This window comes from Wolffia australiana, chromosome 4, assembly GCF_029677425.1.
Source record: "Wolffia australiana isolate 7733 chromosome 4, ASM2967742v1".
Taxonomy (NCBI): domain Eukaryota; kingdom Viridiplantae; phylum Streptophyta; class Magnoliopsida; order Alismatales; family Araceae; genus Wolffia; species Wolffia australiana.
Window position 1 is genome coordinate 17,519,433 of NC_135838.1, and position 17,283 is coordinate 17,536,715.

Sequence of the window (17,283 nt, forward strand, 5' to 3'; positions counted from 1 at the left end):
AGCTTCAAAAAGTGAATTTCATCCTTTTCCAGACCTCTATTTAAAGATCCAACCGTTTGGATTGTAGAGGGAGAAAAGACAAACATGCCCTTAAAATTTCAGCTTAATGGGACGTCTAGATCTCAAGATATCAAGGTTCTACTGAAGATTAATCATGGTCGTTGGATCGTTTATCTCTCTTCAAAATATCTCATAAAATGGCCTTTTCTGATTGGTTGCCACCTTTTTCTCATTTTGTCCCTTCTAGGATCGCGTTCTTACACTTCATTGTGCGCTTCAGCAGTGCGCCATCAGTAGAAAATCATGTCTTCATTTGAATGGACACGAGAATGCCACGTCCCCCTCTTTTAATAAAAAAACATAAAAAGACAATGCACTTTTTCTTTTTGTTAGAATTTAATTACACGCAGTCATTTCCGCATGCATTTAATGCACGCGGCGAATCGACTGCGGGCATGTATTGAATCATCGCAAAAAAATTGATTCTTTATTGATGCACGCGTGTCGGTAGCCACGTGCATTTAATGCACGCAGCTTAATGACTCCGGTACGAGGTAGATCGCCATTTAATAAATGCACACTTAGATCGATTCTCTGCGTGCATTTATTGCACGAAAAATAACTAAAAAAATATGAATCTTACCTTTAACTCGCCGCCCGTGCCATGTTAGCTGTTGAGCAAATAATTCGCTCGTTATGGCATCGCGATTCGCGATGCCATAATGAGCTAATCATTGATTAATCCTGGTGCTTCCAATCATTCACCCAAATTTTTGGGCGAATGACGTGGACACCACCTATTTAATTAAACATGGTAATTTGGAAGTTATCATTATTCACCCACGTGGCACTCACCAACTCATCTGCACTACCCGTTGCTCACCATCTCACACGACCATCACTCGCTACTCACCGCGTGTCCTCTACATGATGCAGGATGACTAGGACAGACATGAAATGAGACAACAAAAGACAACCTAGGGTCACAAAGAGAAAATGCTAGAATTCTGCAGTAGGGCGGTGTGGAAAGTCGGGTTGGTGAGCAATAAAAGAGCAGCGGGAGGTGTCCTTTCATGGGTAGGATGTCAAGCCAATCAATAGATGACGATGCATCAGATTGTGTGCGAGTGCAGAAAGGCTATGATTGAGGTGGTATGTGGAGAGCATGAAGGCTATGCTTGGGTTGGGAGAGGTGAAATGGTTTCGCGTAGACATGGTTGTCCGGTTTGCTATGTGCGAATCTGTGGCATTTGTTCGTTTTGTTCGGTTTTCTGACCAGAACATTAACAAATTTGCACAGATCATCGCACACACGCGTGTGCGGTTTGAATTGTTTGATTTGTGGGAATTTGTTTTAATCTGTTTTTAAAGAATAAACATATGTTTAATATATATATATGTTTATTCTTTAAAAACATATTAAAAGATATACATATGCAAATTGTTACTTTGTTGGGTTTCGAACTTTCTAAGGATGCTCTTCCTCAGCAGTTCCTCTTCTGCTCGGTAATTTTCTCTCTTCCCCAGATCCTCGGTGATTTCCTCTCTCCCTCGGTGGCTCAGCAATTTCCTCTCTTCCTCAGTTCCTCGGTGATTTCCTCTCTTCATTTTTCAAGAATCATCCGACAGAATTCCGTCAAGAATCACAATAAGATATGAATCTTCTTTAATTTATTTTTCATAATTAAAAAGAAATTAACCTTCATTTCTTCTTCTGATTCATTACTGTCACTGTAATGGTTAATGGGCCATGACTCCCAAATTCATTACCGTCACTAAGAATTTGCGTGAATGGTGCAAATTCTGAGCGAATTTTGCGAATTGTGGGAGTTTTGTTCGAATTGTTCTAATTGTGTGAAAAACTGTTCTAATTTTTGCACAAAAAAGAAGAAAACACAACAAGGCCCTGTGCTGTTCTTTTGTGCCAATTTTTTGTTCGTTTAAAAAGAACAGAAAAGAACAACCATGCCTAGTTGCATGTGGAGCATCGTAGGATGCCAGTAAACGGGGTGATATGGGACATCAGCATCCAAGGTGATGCAGTATGTGGTAATATCCAAATTAATATTAGAATATCATGCATGATACGCAAAAAATCTGCATCAAAATGACTATAGTTTCATGGTAAAATTAACTAATATAAATGACATTTTATGCATGATACCCAATGATCTTACCAAATCACCTTGACCTATAATATATTTTTTATTATCTCTGGCATACTCTTCTATACATGCACTGCATTCTGCACAAATGGTGTGTGGTCTGATGAGGTCTGGTCTCACAATGTGCAAATGGGTCGCTCCACATTTAGGGATGGTCTTATAGTTTGGAGCAAAATTTATTCCCAGGTTGGGAAAATTTTGATTGCACCAAACCCTTTTCTTCAATGAAAGGGTGATTCCAATCCTGGACCAAAAATTGAACCACCTATCATTCAAATTTGGCCCACCTATTTTCTTTACTCCATGGCTCCAGTTAGGAATTATAGACATATCTATCTATTTCTAGAACAATAAGAAATTTGATGTAGGCTTCTGTTAATTTGATAATCAAATATGTTGATTGATAAAAAAATGGTCATTTATTAATCCACTAAATAAAAAACTTTTGTCTTTAAATGAGGGCACAGAAATCTAGAGAGAGAAAGTAAGCCATCGGTTTTATAAAGGTTTAGGAATATTTAGTTCTGAAATTTAATTTTCTTTGGAGATTGACAGAAAACAAGATACAAAAGGAGACTAGAATTGACGTCTGACAAAAATAAAAATAAATTGAAGCTACTGAATAGTGAAATAATGTTAATGCGTCATAATTATTATTTGTGGGAAATATAAATATATTATGGAATACATGAGGATTAAACAGCATATCACAATGATTCCAAAAGTGAGATCATTTTTTCACATAGTGGGTTACATTAACAAGGTCATTGGATTTGCAGAAAAATATGTTGAATTTTTTTAGAGTTGAAATTACTATCCATTCAAATAACTAGATATTTTTCTAATGCATAACTATTATGCATGTAAATAAATAAGTCTTTAAAACATGATTCATCCTCACTCAATTGTGGTTCATAATAAATGGTAATTATATGTTCATTAAAAAATTAAATAGAAAATGTTTAACATTTTGTATGTATTATTTGAATAAAGACAGAAATTGGATTATTACTCATTTTAATTATCAACTATTTGATTATTATATAATGATTAATCATATTAGTAAGGCAGTTTAAATTTGATGTTGTTTTTACTTGTCAATGGATCACATCGTGTGGATAATTTGGTTTTCCAAAAAAATTAGAATTCATAATTATTAAGAAAATAAATTGTAGTTCTTCAAAGTATGACTTAGTTTTCACTCGTCAGTGGATCACAATAAGGGGATCTAACAACCTATACTTATCAAATAATTTTGTAAAACTGTAAGTTAAAATTTTAAATATTATTGACATAATAATTATTCTAGAAAATTTTAATGTGTACTAATTTGAGTCTGAAAAGAGGAAAATAAAATAAAGGGAGAGGTATATTTCGAAGGCAAGAAAAGTATCGCATATTCTCATTCAAAACACATCAAAAATGTCCCCCCCTAAGTCTCTTTCGTGTCCTTGTCTTGATCAAGAACGTTGAGGTCTTCAGCCTCAGCCTCCCACCAACACTTGAGCGTCATCAAAAGTTCAACGCTTTCCATCGTCGACACGCACCTCTTATGCTTAAATACACCATAACAGGAGGAGGAAAATCGCTCAGTGGGTGCGCTAGAGACACAAACCGAGAGAAATCCCTTTGCAATCTTTGCAAGCTTTGGGTAAGAGTGCTGCCCCGTTGTCTTCCACCAATGCAACGGTTCTGTTCCCCTGCTCGCCGGAGAATCTAAGTAAGAGTCTAATTCCAAGGCAGGAGACACAGTGCACGTCTGCTCTGACCCAGGCAACAAGGCATCAATCGCTTCTCTGAGAAATTCATTTGATGACCAATTAGCCGTGTTTCCATTACTACCCATGTCGGAATTAGCGCCAGTAGACGCATCTAACAAAATCCGCACATGAGCCAGCACCTCGGAATGAAAGCTTGGATCAATCAAGCGAAGCTGCAAGGATGGATCAACCAGGGCTGCAATAGCGAAGGCCTGGTTGCGATGGAGGAATGCCACATATTTTGACAACTTTGTCTTCATTGCATCAAATGCTTTGTAAATGTAAGTCCGTTGTTCCGACAATATGCTGCCCCCAAGGTGAAAGATTGTTGAACTAGAGATCTTGTGGAGCACGCTGTCCAAGTGTCTGGTCATCACTGTCAACAAGGCAATGCCTTCGTTTGACATTGGCGCCTTTGATTTGCATGCGAGTTGGGTGACCTTCTCCAAAGGCTGCAAGACGTTTACAAACTCCTCAAGCATGTCCCACTCAACCCGGCTGATGCTTACTCTGTTATAAACGTTGACAGAGATCACGTCAAGAACATCTTTTTTCTTTATGGCAGCGACCAGCATGTCATATGTGGAATTCCATTGAGTAGGACAGTCTAATGGCACCTTGTTGGTGTCCTGAAGTTTGAACCCATGGCATAAATCTGCATATCGTTCATAGTTTTGGGTTGAGCCCCATACCCAGTTGACTATATCCCTTAGGCGTGCAATGGCATCTCCCAAAGTAGTCAAACATGGATCTTCCATCTCATTGATGTCCGATTCATCTATAATGATGGGCATAGTGGATGAATTTGAGACATGCATACTTCTCATACCATCTTGAATCACAAGGTTGATGACATGGGCCAGACAAAGAATGTGTCTTCCGGAGTTGAAATGAGGATTTTTCCTCTTCAGTGCAGCAACCAGAGCGCTTATCATTGTTTTATTGTTGGATGCATTATCGGTTGTCACAGCACATACCTACACAGCAGGTTTTTTTTCAAGAAGGCATTAAAAAATGACATGGGTGAGAGTATTGCATACCTTTGATTGGAGTTCAAATTCGTCAAGAACTTGCAAGACATTGTTGCACATGTTCTCTCCAGTCTGGGGGGCTGTTAGTCGATTAATGGCGATCACCTGCTCACACAATGCCCACTCTGCATCCACCCAATGAACAGTGATACCAAGGAATGAAATATCATTCTCTGAGGTCCATGCATTGAGGGTAAGAGAAACTTGGTCCACGTGGACTAATTTTCCCATGATTGAATCCTTCATCTCAAGGTAAAGCTTCTTAGCCTTTGCTTTCACTGCTTTGACGGTGGGTACATCGAAATCTCCTTGTGCAAAATGACGGAGCAGACGGATGAAGTATTTCTTGGATATAATGCTCCAAGAAGAGTCTGAAAGACAAATGAATCGTACAATCTCCTCTTTCGACTGTTCAAGATCAAGCCCAGAGTGGAATTTCTTCACGGAAGATGACTTCTCAAAGATTTCAGCTTCTGAACGTTTAACTTTCTCCTCCCCTTTCAATTCATCGTGCACTTGGCGATGAAACTTGCGCAGGTGCCTCCAAAAGGTTGTGGTACTCTTGTATTTATTCCTGTTGACTGTACGTTCTAGGCTGTTCTTGAGGGTATGGCAGAGAATACAAGAGAATTCATCGCCTTCAATTTTTTTGAAGTATTTCAGAGCCTTCGATCTGTTAGCTCTGGATGGCTTTGACGCCCCATCAACACATGGGATTACCGCCAAAACCCCACCTGACTGTGGAGAACTCTGCCCAGAACAAGAATCATCATGACACCCACTGGACGCCATGCATCTCTGCCAAAATCAAACATCGAAACATCCGAAAGAATATTCAGACATAAAATTAAAACAATGAATGCAAACGTAAATTTCATCGAAGAAAAAAAAACGCCGCATTCAACTAAGACGAGAAAGAATTAAGCTAATGAGAGCAGTTTTGCTTTGTGTTTGTTTGCCGGACGATTAAAGAATGGAAGATTAAACAAAAATTGCAAAAAATTAGTATCCTCGTGAATGATGAGAGGCAAAAACGCGGAGAAGGATCAGTACCAAAGACGGCCGGATTAGAGCGGTTTCGCGCGGGGGGGGAAGCGCGAGAACGGAGCGATAGAACCGCTTTGAAGATTCCGACCCACGGCGAAAAACCGCCCCGCCGGCGACCCTTATCCAGGAGCAGGTCGATTTCCTCGGAAGGCGGGCGATGAGCGGTTCGGAGGGGGGCATAAAGCCAAAGGGCAAATCCGTCAAAGCACTAGACTATGCTTATCGGGTTTCGGATCCGGGGAAATTCCGCCAAGAACAGGTATAAATACCCTTCTCGTCTTCCTCATCGTCTTCTTCCAAGCTGAACCAGAGGAGCGGCGGCGACGGGGGAATGGCTCCGTCGAGCTCGACGGGGCGCTGCCTCTACGACGTTTTAGGGCTGAGCAGAGACTGCTCGATCGAGGAAATTCGATCCGCGTACAAGAAACTTGCTCTACGCCTCCACCCCGACAAGGTCTCTCAGTCGTCGGGCGGATCGATCGACCACGCCCACGCCACCGCCGTCTTCCAAGAGCTTCAGCACGCCTACGATGTTCTCCGCGATCCCAAGGAGCGCTCCTGGTACGATTCCCACCGTTCTCAGATCCTCTTCGCTTCCGGCAAGGGCGAGAAGACGGGCGACGGATCGTTCGCGAATTCCTTCTCCAGCTTCTTCTCCAAGTTCTCCTCGTCCAGAAGCCCCATGGACGACATCGGTGACATCTTCTCCTTCTTCTCCGCCTCCGCCTACTCCGGCTTTTCCGACTCCGGGAACGGGTTCTACAAGGTCTACGGCGATCTCTTCGGCAAGATACACGCCAACGAGGTGCGATTCGCCAGGGAAGTTGATCTCGACGAGGATCTTGAGCCTGCGCCATTGCTTGGGAACTTGAATTCGTCGTTTGAGCAGTGGAACGCGTTCTACAAGTACTGGCTAGGGTTTTCAACCGTGATCGATTTCTCTTGGGCGGATCTGTACGATCCCCGGGAAGGGGCCAACAGAAGAGCGAGGCGGGAAATGGAGGAGTTGAACAGCAAGGCGAGGAAGAAGATGAGAAGGGAGTACAACGACACTGTGCGATCGCTGGCGGCGTTCGTGAAGAAGAGGGACAAGCGCGTGGTAGAGGTGCTGAGGAAGAAGAAGGCCGAGGAAGAGGTGAGAAAGGAAGAGCAGAGGAGGAAGAAGGAGGAAGAGAGGAAGAAGAAGGAGGAGAAGGCCAGGCAGTGGGCGGAGGTTGACGAGGAGGATGACGATGACGGAATCCTTGAAGACGACTGGTTCGGGTCAGCAGCCAATGGCAAGAAGAAGGACGTGGGTGGTGAGCAGGAGCTCTATTGCGTGGTCTGCAGCAAGAAGTTCAAGTCTGAAAAACAATGGAAGAATCACGAGCAATCGAAGAAGCACAGAGAGAAGGTGGCAGAGCTGAGAGAATCATTGCAGGATGATGATGACGATGATGATGATGGGGGTGATAGTAATGGTGGTGATGATCATGTGGGCAACGACATCGATGCTGATTTCGATTATGTTGAGGAAGCAACAGATGGTAGTGATGAAAAGTCTGAAGTTGTGGAGGAGATTCGTGAGAAACTTGAGGAGGGGTTTGGTCTTGGGGAAGATGAAGATGATGAGACTGTAATCCTGGAAGCAATGATTTCAAAGCATAAGAGCAAGAAGGCTGCAAACGGGGAGGAGCCAGTTAATGGGTTTCATCCGGCGGAGCCAATTGAGGATGAAGGAGAGAGTTCTTCGATGGAATATAATCCGAGGCGGAAAGGGCGCAAAAAGAGAGCTTCGAAGAACGGAAATCCTTCAAAACCAGATGGAAATGCAAATAAAAATCTTGATGGTGATGATGATGAGAAAGGGCAGGTTGATAAACATCAACCGCCAATCAAGGTTGATCATCAGAAAAATCAACAGCCGGCGCGCCGTCAACATGATGGGCGATCGAGTGTTGATAAAAATGCCGACGCAGCCGAGGGAAAAATGCCAAACAAAGGAAAGAAACAGAAGGTAATAACCAGCTTCACTGTTTTTAACATTTCAAGTAAAGCATCGATATCAGTCCTAAGCGCATAGTAATTGCAAAGTTGGTAACAGAATAGAACGGCTTATTAAGGATCTGATCACATTTTTTACCATGCCGGTATTCAGTCTACTATTTTTTTGTTAGAATCCAAAGTTGGAAAGTTTAAGGTTGAATCTATCTCAGATGGTAAGGAATAAAAAATGGTCAAATGAAATCGAAAAGGACATCCCGCCCTTCCCATTTGCCCCTATGCTTTTACCCAATGGGCTCAGTTTCTGTATCATGATATAGTTTTCTTTATTTAAGTAGTTTTTTCACAACATAGTTATTAGCTTGCAAGCATACTAACTTCCTTAATTGGACAAACTATTGATTCGTGAACCTTTATTTCTCTTCTTTTCTCAAATTAACATGTATACTAGATCCCAATAGTTAAATCTGTGTGGTTTGGTACATTTATTTAAAGAAAAAATGTTATTTTACATTTAAGCATTTTTTCCCAGTGGGAGCCAGAAGACCAGTTCTCAAATTGTACTAAACCGAATTCGTCTGCTTTATTCTATTCCATATCTCTATCAGTAACTTACGATCACATCTCTTGGACTTACACTTATCAGGGATCTTCAAAGGCTGCAAATAACATGTGTGGAACTTGCGGGGAAAGCTTTGATTCAAGGTATTATGATTCAAAATGAGTGAACCGCGGCGTCCTTTTCAGTATAACACGCAATCACCAACCAACCCACCCTCTTGACTGTTCTTTTTTTAATTCTTTCAGGAATAAGCTGTTTGCACACTTGGGCGAGACTGGCCATGCAATGTTGAAGACGAGATAGCGAAGAACTGTAGATTTGTTACCATTTTTTACCTCCCCTACATTGAAAATATTTGGGAAGTAATATGATAAATGATTTTTATCTACATCCACCTTATGTCAAAAAGGGGAGGCCATCTGAATGGCCCTGACAATTGCCTCTCTCAAAAACTGAAATTTCGGGCAATGGATTAATTTTAAAGTCATAGCTGGATGTTGAATCCAGTTAAGAATGAACGACTAAGTTGATTCTAATTAAACATTCCTTAACTAATAATAAAAGCGTATGATTACATCTTGCTCTCTTTTAGTGTTGCCCTTCTCAGACAATTAACAGACTCTGTTCCAGAAAGTTGCTTCCCCTCCACCAGCTAGATAACAAACCAAAACCTATATAATTAACCCTCTCAACAAAGAAATTTCAGGCAGCGGATCCATTCCATATAAAGACTAAACTGGATATTAGAACAGTTGCGGATGAAATATCAAGTTGGTACTAAGTAACTAACTTGATTTCTGAATATAAGGGTTATGAATATACCTTGCTTTCTTATAGCGTTCCCTTTATCTGATAATCAACAAATTCTTCTTCAGAGATTTACTTTCCTTCCATTTCCGGCAATTAGTCAAACCCAGATAACTCCTCCAACAGACTTTTCAGGCAGCGGATCCATTACACAGTCTTAATGCAATCAAGAACCAGTTAAGATAGAGAGACGAAGTTTATGCTAACTAATATTCTTAAACTATAAACAGAAGGGTATGATTACAACTTGCTCTCTTACAGTGTTGCCTTTCTCAGATAATCAACAGCTTCTTCTTCAGAGAGTTGTTTTCCCTCAACCAGCCCTTTTACCAGTGTGCTCTCGTAAGCTTTGGACGGACGGCACAGAGGAAGCTGACCAGATTTGAACTCCTCAGCGTCTTTTTCCATGCACCTGAAGGGTAAACCAGAAAAAAGAATACCATCATCTTTCAAGATCAATGGGGTGCCTGCTTTGGTTTACAGGTAACGATGACAAGTCTTTGCATCTTTGAAGTGTTTTTGTGTATTTCGATATAATTCATCAAACCGGGAAACGTAAAATCATAAACGGGAAATTGTCGAGAGAGACTAACGTCATCGTTATAATCGGCAATCCCCTTTCGTTTCCCAGGTAAAGCACGTTGATATACCATCCTTCCTGCAGCGAAAGGGCCAAAATGGTTACACAAGCTTGCTCAGGTATATTAAAATGAACTTTTCATCGAAATCTCCGAAACGAATTGGTCAGAATATTGAAACTGTATTCGGTGATAAAGACCTAAAGATCCGGTCTAACAAGGTTTTTATTTTCATACCTTGACGCCAAGCGGGGTTGCAGATTTATTTTGGACCACAGAGTCAATAGCTGATAAGTCAAACAGAGGAAGGCCCGGATCTTCTTCTAATAAATTCTCTTGAAGCAATACATCATTGAATTGCTCGAGCCTGACATCAGTTGGGTTAATTGAGAAAAGATTAATATATTAGTAACTGGATTGAGGGCTTGTTTTTATGAATAAATAAAACGAATATAACACGAAATGCGTGGACAACATACGTTATTCTGTACAAGCATACGTGGGTCTTTGTCGCATCATTTGTCTTAGGATGAAGAAACGCCACGCCCCCTTCCCCCCAAGTTTTTGTATACGATCTTCCGAAGAATAACTGATGAGTAACCATTTTCCATAAGATATCTTTGGGTGGGGTCTTATCCTTCGAGCCTCGGCATGGGTTTTGCATGCCCTCTGCCTACACAAAGATAATTTTTTTCATTATTCTTGAAGGCAACGGTTTGAGAAAAAAATAATTTGGGCCCTGCGGAAACTTTGCATTGCAAGTTTTTAGAGCCAGAAATTCCATTAGATTCCGGAAATAAAACTATCACACGGTTGTCTCTGATCTGGAAATTAAACAAACTCTGATGATCTTTTATTTGAGAAGAAAAATATTCCCCCGTCTTTTAAGATTTATGTTTCGGGAAATTTCGGGGTGGATTGATTAATGGCAAAATGGTTGTTATCTGACTAGTGGAAATAACCGGAAGTAACCAAATGAATAAATTTTGAAGGATAATTAGTACCTGCCCCCCCTGAATATAACAAAGAAATCTTGGCATCCACATATTTGAACCATAGCATCCGTACCAAATATCAACCTTTGAAAGGTGCGATCTCCACAACTGAGCAGACGAAACCATGCCATCTGCCATAACCATGGGTTCCAAACAAGACTGGGCATTCGAATCCAGTGATGTAGCTTCATTTTCATTGCCAATGTTCAACTTTGATAATGGTGATGTAACATTGTCAATAAGATCATCTATGGGCAACCGATCTGAACGGCCTAAATCTACTTCCAACCCATCAGAATCGTCTTTGATTAATTCAACTTCCGAGTCAGTTTCGGAGCTTCCATCCTGAGATGGGGCAACACGACAAAAACACTTTCAAAGGAGAAACAGTTTATAAGAAACAAGAATAAATAATATTTAAGAAAAACAGGACAATTACCTCATAGATTAGAGGTTTTTCCTTCCCAACGAACAATTCCTTGGGTAATTGTTCAGAAAAAACCGGCCAAAATGGACTGAGCTCATGGCGGACCTGAATGTTAAAAGACATTGTTACGAATGATCGACAATGTCCAACCTCTAATATGAAACTTGAGTACCTTGCATATCACGCGCCATGTAGACTGAAATGGTTTCGCGTCTAACTTTTCAAAATTTGATGTTTCACCCAATAGAGTATTCACACACGCAAGAACGGACTTCGATAGTGTTTTTAGGTTGTAACCTCCTTCTAAAGCCATCATAATCTTCCCGTCCGCAAATTTCATGAGCTGAAGGAAAGATTGGAAAAATATCGAAGATAATCATGTCTTTGAATCTGGGCTCAAATGTGTGAATTCATAGGTTGAAATATATTCGAAAGAAAGACCTCACGAACGGTATAACGTTGAAAAACTGACAGAGGATTCCTTAAGAAGGTAAAATTTCAGGAAAAAAAAAATGTGTCCAGACGTGAACCGATGCACTTAATGGAAAGAAAACGTTAAAAAAATCAAAAAATATTGTGCATCAAATAATTTACGGTGAAACCTACTTTCTTCAACATGATGGAGTATCCTTCTGGGGTGACGCAGCAGCCTCCAAGCGGATCACCCATGGCTGTCCAGTGAATAATTAATTTTATAAGGGCGTGATACAGGCTGATATCACATTCGATGTGATATCTGTGACCATTTCAAACTCCATTGTTAGGCAATAAACTACCAGAAATATATTTGATGAATAAATAGCAGATGAGAAAATTCGAACAAGCATCAACAGAAGGTTTCATGTAAATCCCAAACTTTTGTAGGATGAAACAAAATCTCCAGGCTTCACCTACAAACTGAACAATGCCAAGGTATGAAGACGAATGAAGTTCTCCCACTATGTTTTTTTTTCCAAACTTGGTGAAGTTTTAGCGAATCTTAACCAACGAAGAGACGTGCAACTCGAAACAAGCATCTTCCCTTGATACAGTAAGAGGTACCAAACAGAGGTCGACCTCAACTTTACGAGAAGGTCAGCGCTTATTTTAAGTATTCTCGGATAGACTTTTATATATGAAGCTAAATCGTGGTTTCCGAATGAGAAACTCATTCAGAAAAATTGTTTCGTAAAATCTGTAGTGGACTCATCTTGCGTTGGGTCATGTGGGCCATTCTGCCTCTCTTCTCATCCACTGTACCTATTTCTCTCTCGGTCATCATTGAAGTCTCACTTGCTTCACGCCATCAAACTCAATCTTCTTCATCAATATGGAACACTAGGTATTCTCTCACTGCAGTGGACCACTTGAAATCCTCTTAAAGTGTTCATCTTCGTTGATATTATCATCGATCCATCGATGACGCTGTAAGGATTTTGATACATTCTACTCAAGACACCACCAAAGATGCAACAAAAGGAAGAAAAGTCAACTGTTGACAGACGTGCACGGTGGGAAACAGCTTTAAATTGTGGGGGGAGGAGCACGAACAGGATGAACACTTTTTCTGGAAGTCATCTCGATGAATTGGCCAGTTACACAGCAGCTGAGAGTTGGAACATCAAGGATGAGCCTGCTTAACCAGACCAGGGAAAATTCAACTGGATTCTCAAATTCTTCTTACATTTTTTTATTCTCGTTTTCAAAGACATCCTTGTCAGATCTTAAGACCTACATAATTGAAATTTGGTACAATTCTTGGTTGATCTCTTGAAGTATACATTCTTAATACATTCTGGTTGTATCAGATTTCTACTCTCAAGATCTTCCTCCCGAACCATTCTGCAACCAAGAATTTGAGTGCCCTGTGTTACTTTATCGGTATTGAAACTGTCTGTTTCACTGATAATCTAGTTCTTGACCAGCAAAATTATGCTTTGGACTTGCATCTGGATGGCATTTATTGCTATGGATCCGAAGTCTTTCTAATGGTGGATTTCATAATCTCTGTCTCTGTCATTGCCTTGTTAGCCACCTTAATTGTCTGAACATTACACATCTCGATATGTCATTTGCCACCGGGAAGTGGTAAGCCAATTCCTGGACAATCAACATGCTGCCTAATAAGTGGCTGTTACGCAGATTCTGCACTACCTTACGCATCATTCTAGCTGGGGTGTTTTCCATTTGTATATCATCATTTGGATGTATGTGCTTGTGATATGATCCTGTGTCGAGACCGGATCGATTGACTCTGCAGTAGCCTTCGAACTGTAAATTTGATAATCTCAATTGACCAAATGATGTCTACGACCACAGATAGGAAGAGAGTGTCTGAGGTATGAGGGAGGGAGGGAAATAGAGAGAGAGGTTCCCGGGGAAAAGGGAAGAACGGGAATGGTGAGAAATTGCGAAGGATCGCCAATGGAGGGGCGTCACTCAGCAGGGGGGTGACAACGTCGACCTGCAAGCACGGGGAGGGCGGGTCACGACCTGGGGAAAAGAGGAGATAGAGAGGGGAAACTCACAATAATACTTCCTACCCTCTTCTCCTAAGAGAGAGGGCTTAAATGGAACCCGAAATGGGCTGGACCTGGGCTTCTGTGCTGGGCCGCTGCCGTGGCTTCTTCTGAACATAGATGCAACAACGGATCATATCAGGTTGTTCCTATGTGGATAGGGCTGGCTCTCATTTTGATCGGTGATCCACTGTTAGTTATTAGGTTTTCCTTGACACAACATCATCCTATAGAAGCACAATAAGCAGTTTCAGGTTTCTTGTTTCAGAGCTGAGGAAGAATACATGGTTTTGGTTCTCTTGCTAGCAGTGAAATCCTTTGGGTCCACCACTTTCTTTAAGAGCTCAGCTTCACATATCTGTGCCACGAGTAATTCTCTGAGAACCATATAGACTCTGCATACCTCCTCCAACCCAATGTTCAACAAGTGGACTAAAAATATGAAGTTTGACTGTCACTTCATTCGTGAAAATACCTGGGCTCGTTTCAAATTCTGGGGGCCGCCTTTTCTGGTGCTCAGCTCATCGATAACATCATCAAAGCATTACCTCATGCACTCATAAATTCTATCAGGACCAAGCTAAATACAAATGACTTACATGCTCCACCTTGAGGGGCTTTTAATGGATTATTTTACCTTGGGACATGTAAACCTTTATTATCATTGTCGAGTCTACTTTGCTTCAAAACCAATGATTTCAAAACCTCGCAAAAACTTATAAACAGAATATTGTAAAAACTCTAAACACACTATAAAAAGGAATTTGAATTCCAATGAGAATAAAAAACTTATTTCTAAATAGCAAATCAAAAAAAATGTTGAATTAAATAGCAAATCAAAATTTTGGCAACGTTCAGACCACAATTATCTTATCCAACTAAGGGTTTTAACTAGTTGACCCCATAAACCATAAAACCTAAGTCATGTTTGTAAAGAGAGAAATATGGTTTCTGAAAATTGGAGTTATACTGAGTAAAGCCATTACTAACCTGCGTCAAATCCGCCGGAAAGTAAAATAATATCAGGATTATAACTATCCGCAACAGGCATTAATATATGGTCCCAAACGGCATGATAGTCAGCATCACCACAAAGCCCATGCTCCCACGGAACATTTATATTGAAACCGGCCCCCAATCCTTCCCCAATCATCATATGTGAGCCATCATCACCAGCCGGATAGAAGCCCCCATAGTCAAACCTGTGATTCACGAAAAAGATTATTGCCAGACAGTAGAAAATGTGAGTTAGCGAAAGAAATAAAAGGCATAAAGCTCATTCCCCCATTATTATTCATCACTGGCACTCGTAAAATGCAGTCCGTAAAACAATGGTTTATTTATTAATTTTTGCTTTAGAGCAGTGAAATCCAGAAGTGTCATATCAACGTGTGGAAGAACACGTCAAAAACTACACATGAAGGTCCAAAAAGCAAATGGTCAGTTCACAATCGTACAGCCATATCGTTTATCAGAAGGTTCATTCTATGAAAAAAATCTGGCGTTGCGTTTTTTCTTTTTTGAGAGAATAACGCTAATATGAAAATAATGACGGTCGTCCTCTTCAGAAATGCCTTCATCTCTTCAACAAAGATACAGAGGATCTAAGAACAGAGACTCTGATGCCAAAAAATGAGGATCAATGAACCGTGAATAGCACCCCAATGAAAGGGATTAAATAAATAATTAAAAATACTGATTTCAAAAAAATTGGGACTCACCTGTGGACCGAAAAGAATAACACGTGAGAATCGTTCCAGAACATCTTCTGAGTACCATTTCCATGGTGAACATCCCAGTCTACTATAAGTATTTTCTTTATGCCCAGATCAGTCTGTATAGCAAGAAAAACGACAAATGCTTTACCCCAATGAAACATAACCATTTTACAAGTAGGCACCATTATCCACGGCTAAACAGATAGTACTCATATTAGCATTTCAAGAAGAAAGGCTCTAAGGGAGAAATTACTCTGTGGTTCAAAAGGAAATTGGCTGCAACAGCAACATTGTTGAAAAGACAGAAACCCATTGCTTGATCGTGCTCCGCGTGATGGCCCGGTGGCCTGACGATCGCCACTCCAGAGTTAATTTCACCGGTTGCTACCTTTTCAGTGAGCTGATGAAATCATATGAAAGATATAACCACAAATTACCACAAACATGCAATTTCAAATAAATGCGGAGACACAGGAAGTTGAATCCCAAAATCTAAAAGAAAATCGAATAAAAACCAATAAATGTGTGCTACCCGAAGAACGCCGCCGGCCGCAAGGAAAGCAGATTCTGAGGAACCGTCGTTCAAATAAATTGAGTTAAAATTTGCAGCGATCTTCTTTCTCCGGGAATTGAACTGCCTCGAGCTCACCCTTCGGATGAGATCAACGTGTTTGCCAGTATGGACACCCGCAACGTAACTATCCTTCACTTCCTCTGCACCAAAAACTAAGCACCTGGAAAAATAAACAACGATCTGATCAAATATTCATCTTTTCTAGAAATTCAACGAAAGGAGAGGCATGGATAGGACCTCTGAGTGACGCCGGCCGATTCAAGCTCGTGCCAGATGGCCTTAATTCGCTGGGGACACTCCGGGTGATCTTCGCCGTTGGGCGTGTCATGGCGGCACATCCTCTCGTCGTACAAGAGTCCGACGCGGGGTTCCCGACGGTGATTCAACGGGGAGGTTGCCGATTCCTCCATCCTTGTTCGATGATGGCGATGGATTGAACGGGGAACGGGCCGAAGATGGAGGAGAACGGTTGTCCGAAGTTGGTTGGTCAATTTAAACCAGAAACAGTAAAGAATGGGATTGGGCGGCAAATGTGAAATATGTAGAAAATATAATATACCATGGGATGCAAAAGAAGAATCGCATTTGATTTCATATGGGACAACAGACATGAACATGAGTAGATCTTCAAATTTAGTGTTAATTTATTTCATCGATTTATGACTCTATCTTGGCTTACTTGTTAATGATACTGCGTTCAGGATATGGGCTGGCATTATTTATCCATCGATGGGTATGTGGAATACATGATGAAAGAGTACTTGATCACGAGGAGTATAATACTTTCTGATCAATAACTATTATAAAACGGAAAGCATTTAATGATATATTTTGACTTTCATTTTACGAGGGATGAAATGGGTTTCTTACTTTATTGTTTCTCTTTATTGTGAGGTATCCTTCTAATTGATCAGCCGAGAACTATAGACAAATGCTTTAATTATTAGTAATTAAAGGCCCATTTCGGAGAGCAGATGACCAAATGAGATTATACTTTTGACTTATGGATTTGTGTTGCGATCTCATAACTATCTGAAGTTGACTTTGGTTTAGTTTTCCATATCAAACGTAGCCGTTTATTAGACTGAGCGAACAAACCGGGTCAATTTTAATGTCAAACATGAGTTATGTCGAAGGA

General features: G+C 40.7%; 2 protein-coding genes across 3 annotated transcripts; one reads left to right on the forward strand and one right to left on the reverse strand.

The window, feature by feature from the left end:
* Positions 1 to 6,288: 6,288 nt before the first annotated feature.
* Positions 6,289 to 8,936, forward strand: LOC144702151 (DNAJ heat shock N-terminal domain-containing protein). Its single transcript, XM_078574055.1, has 3 exons — positions 6,289 to 7,999; positions 8,633 to 8,691; positions 8,794 to 8,936. The coding sequence occupies exons 1-3, from the start codon at positions 6,335 to 6,337 to the stop codon at positions 8,849 to 8,851; spliced, it is 1,782 nt and encodes a 593-aa protein (XP_078430181.1). The 5' UTR covers positions 6,289 to 6,334; the 3' UTR covers positions 8,852 to 8,936.
* A 530-nt stretch (positions 8,937 to 9,466) lies between these two features.
* On the reverse strand, positions 9,467 to 16,642 carry LOC144702150 (histone deacetylase 5-like). 2 transcript variants are annotated; one of them, XM_078574053.1, is made up of 13 exons: positions 16,383 to 16,642; positions 16,104 to 16,305; positions 15,825 to 15,971; positions 15,575 to 15,687; positions 14,844 to 15,055; positions 11,962 to 12,026; positions 11,528 to 11,698; positions 11,368 to 11,460; positions 10,938 to 11,300; positions 10,413 to 10,606; positions 10,171 to 10,300; positions 9,949 to 10,013; positions 9,467 to 9,767 (listed from the first exon to the last, which is right to left on the reverse strand). In XM_078574053.1, the coding sequence occupies exons 1-13, from the start codon at positions 16,553 to 16,555 to the stop codon at positions 9,611 to 9,613; spliced, it is 2,085 nt and encodes a 694-aa protein (XP_078430179.1). In that variant the 5' UTR covers positions 16,556 to 16,642; the 3' UTR covers positions 9,467 to 9,610. The 2 variants fall into 2 exon arrangements, with proteins under 2 accessions (XP_078430179.1, XP_078430180.1); XM_078574054.1 differs by having other exon boundaries at positions 10,938 to 11,273; positions 16,383 to 16,640.
* Positions 16,643 to 17,283: the final 641 nt, after the last annotated feature.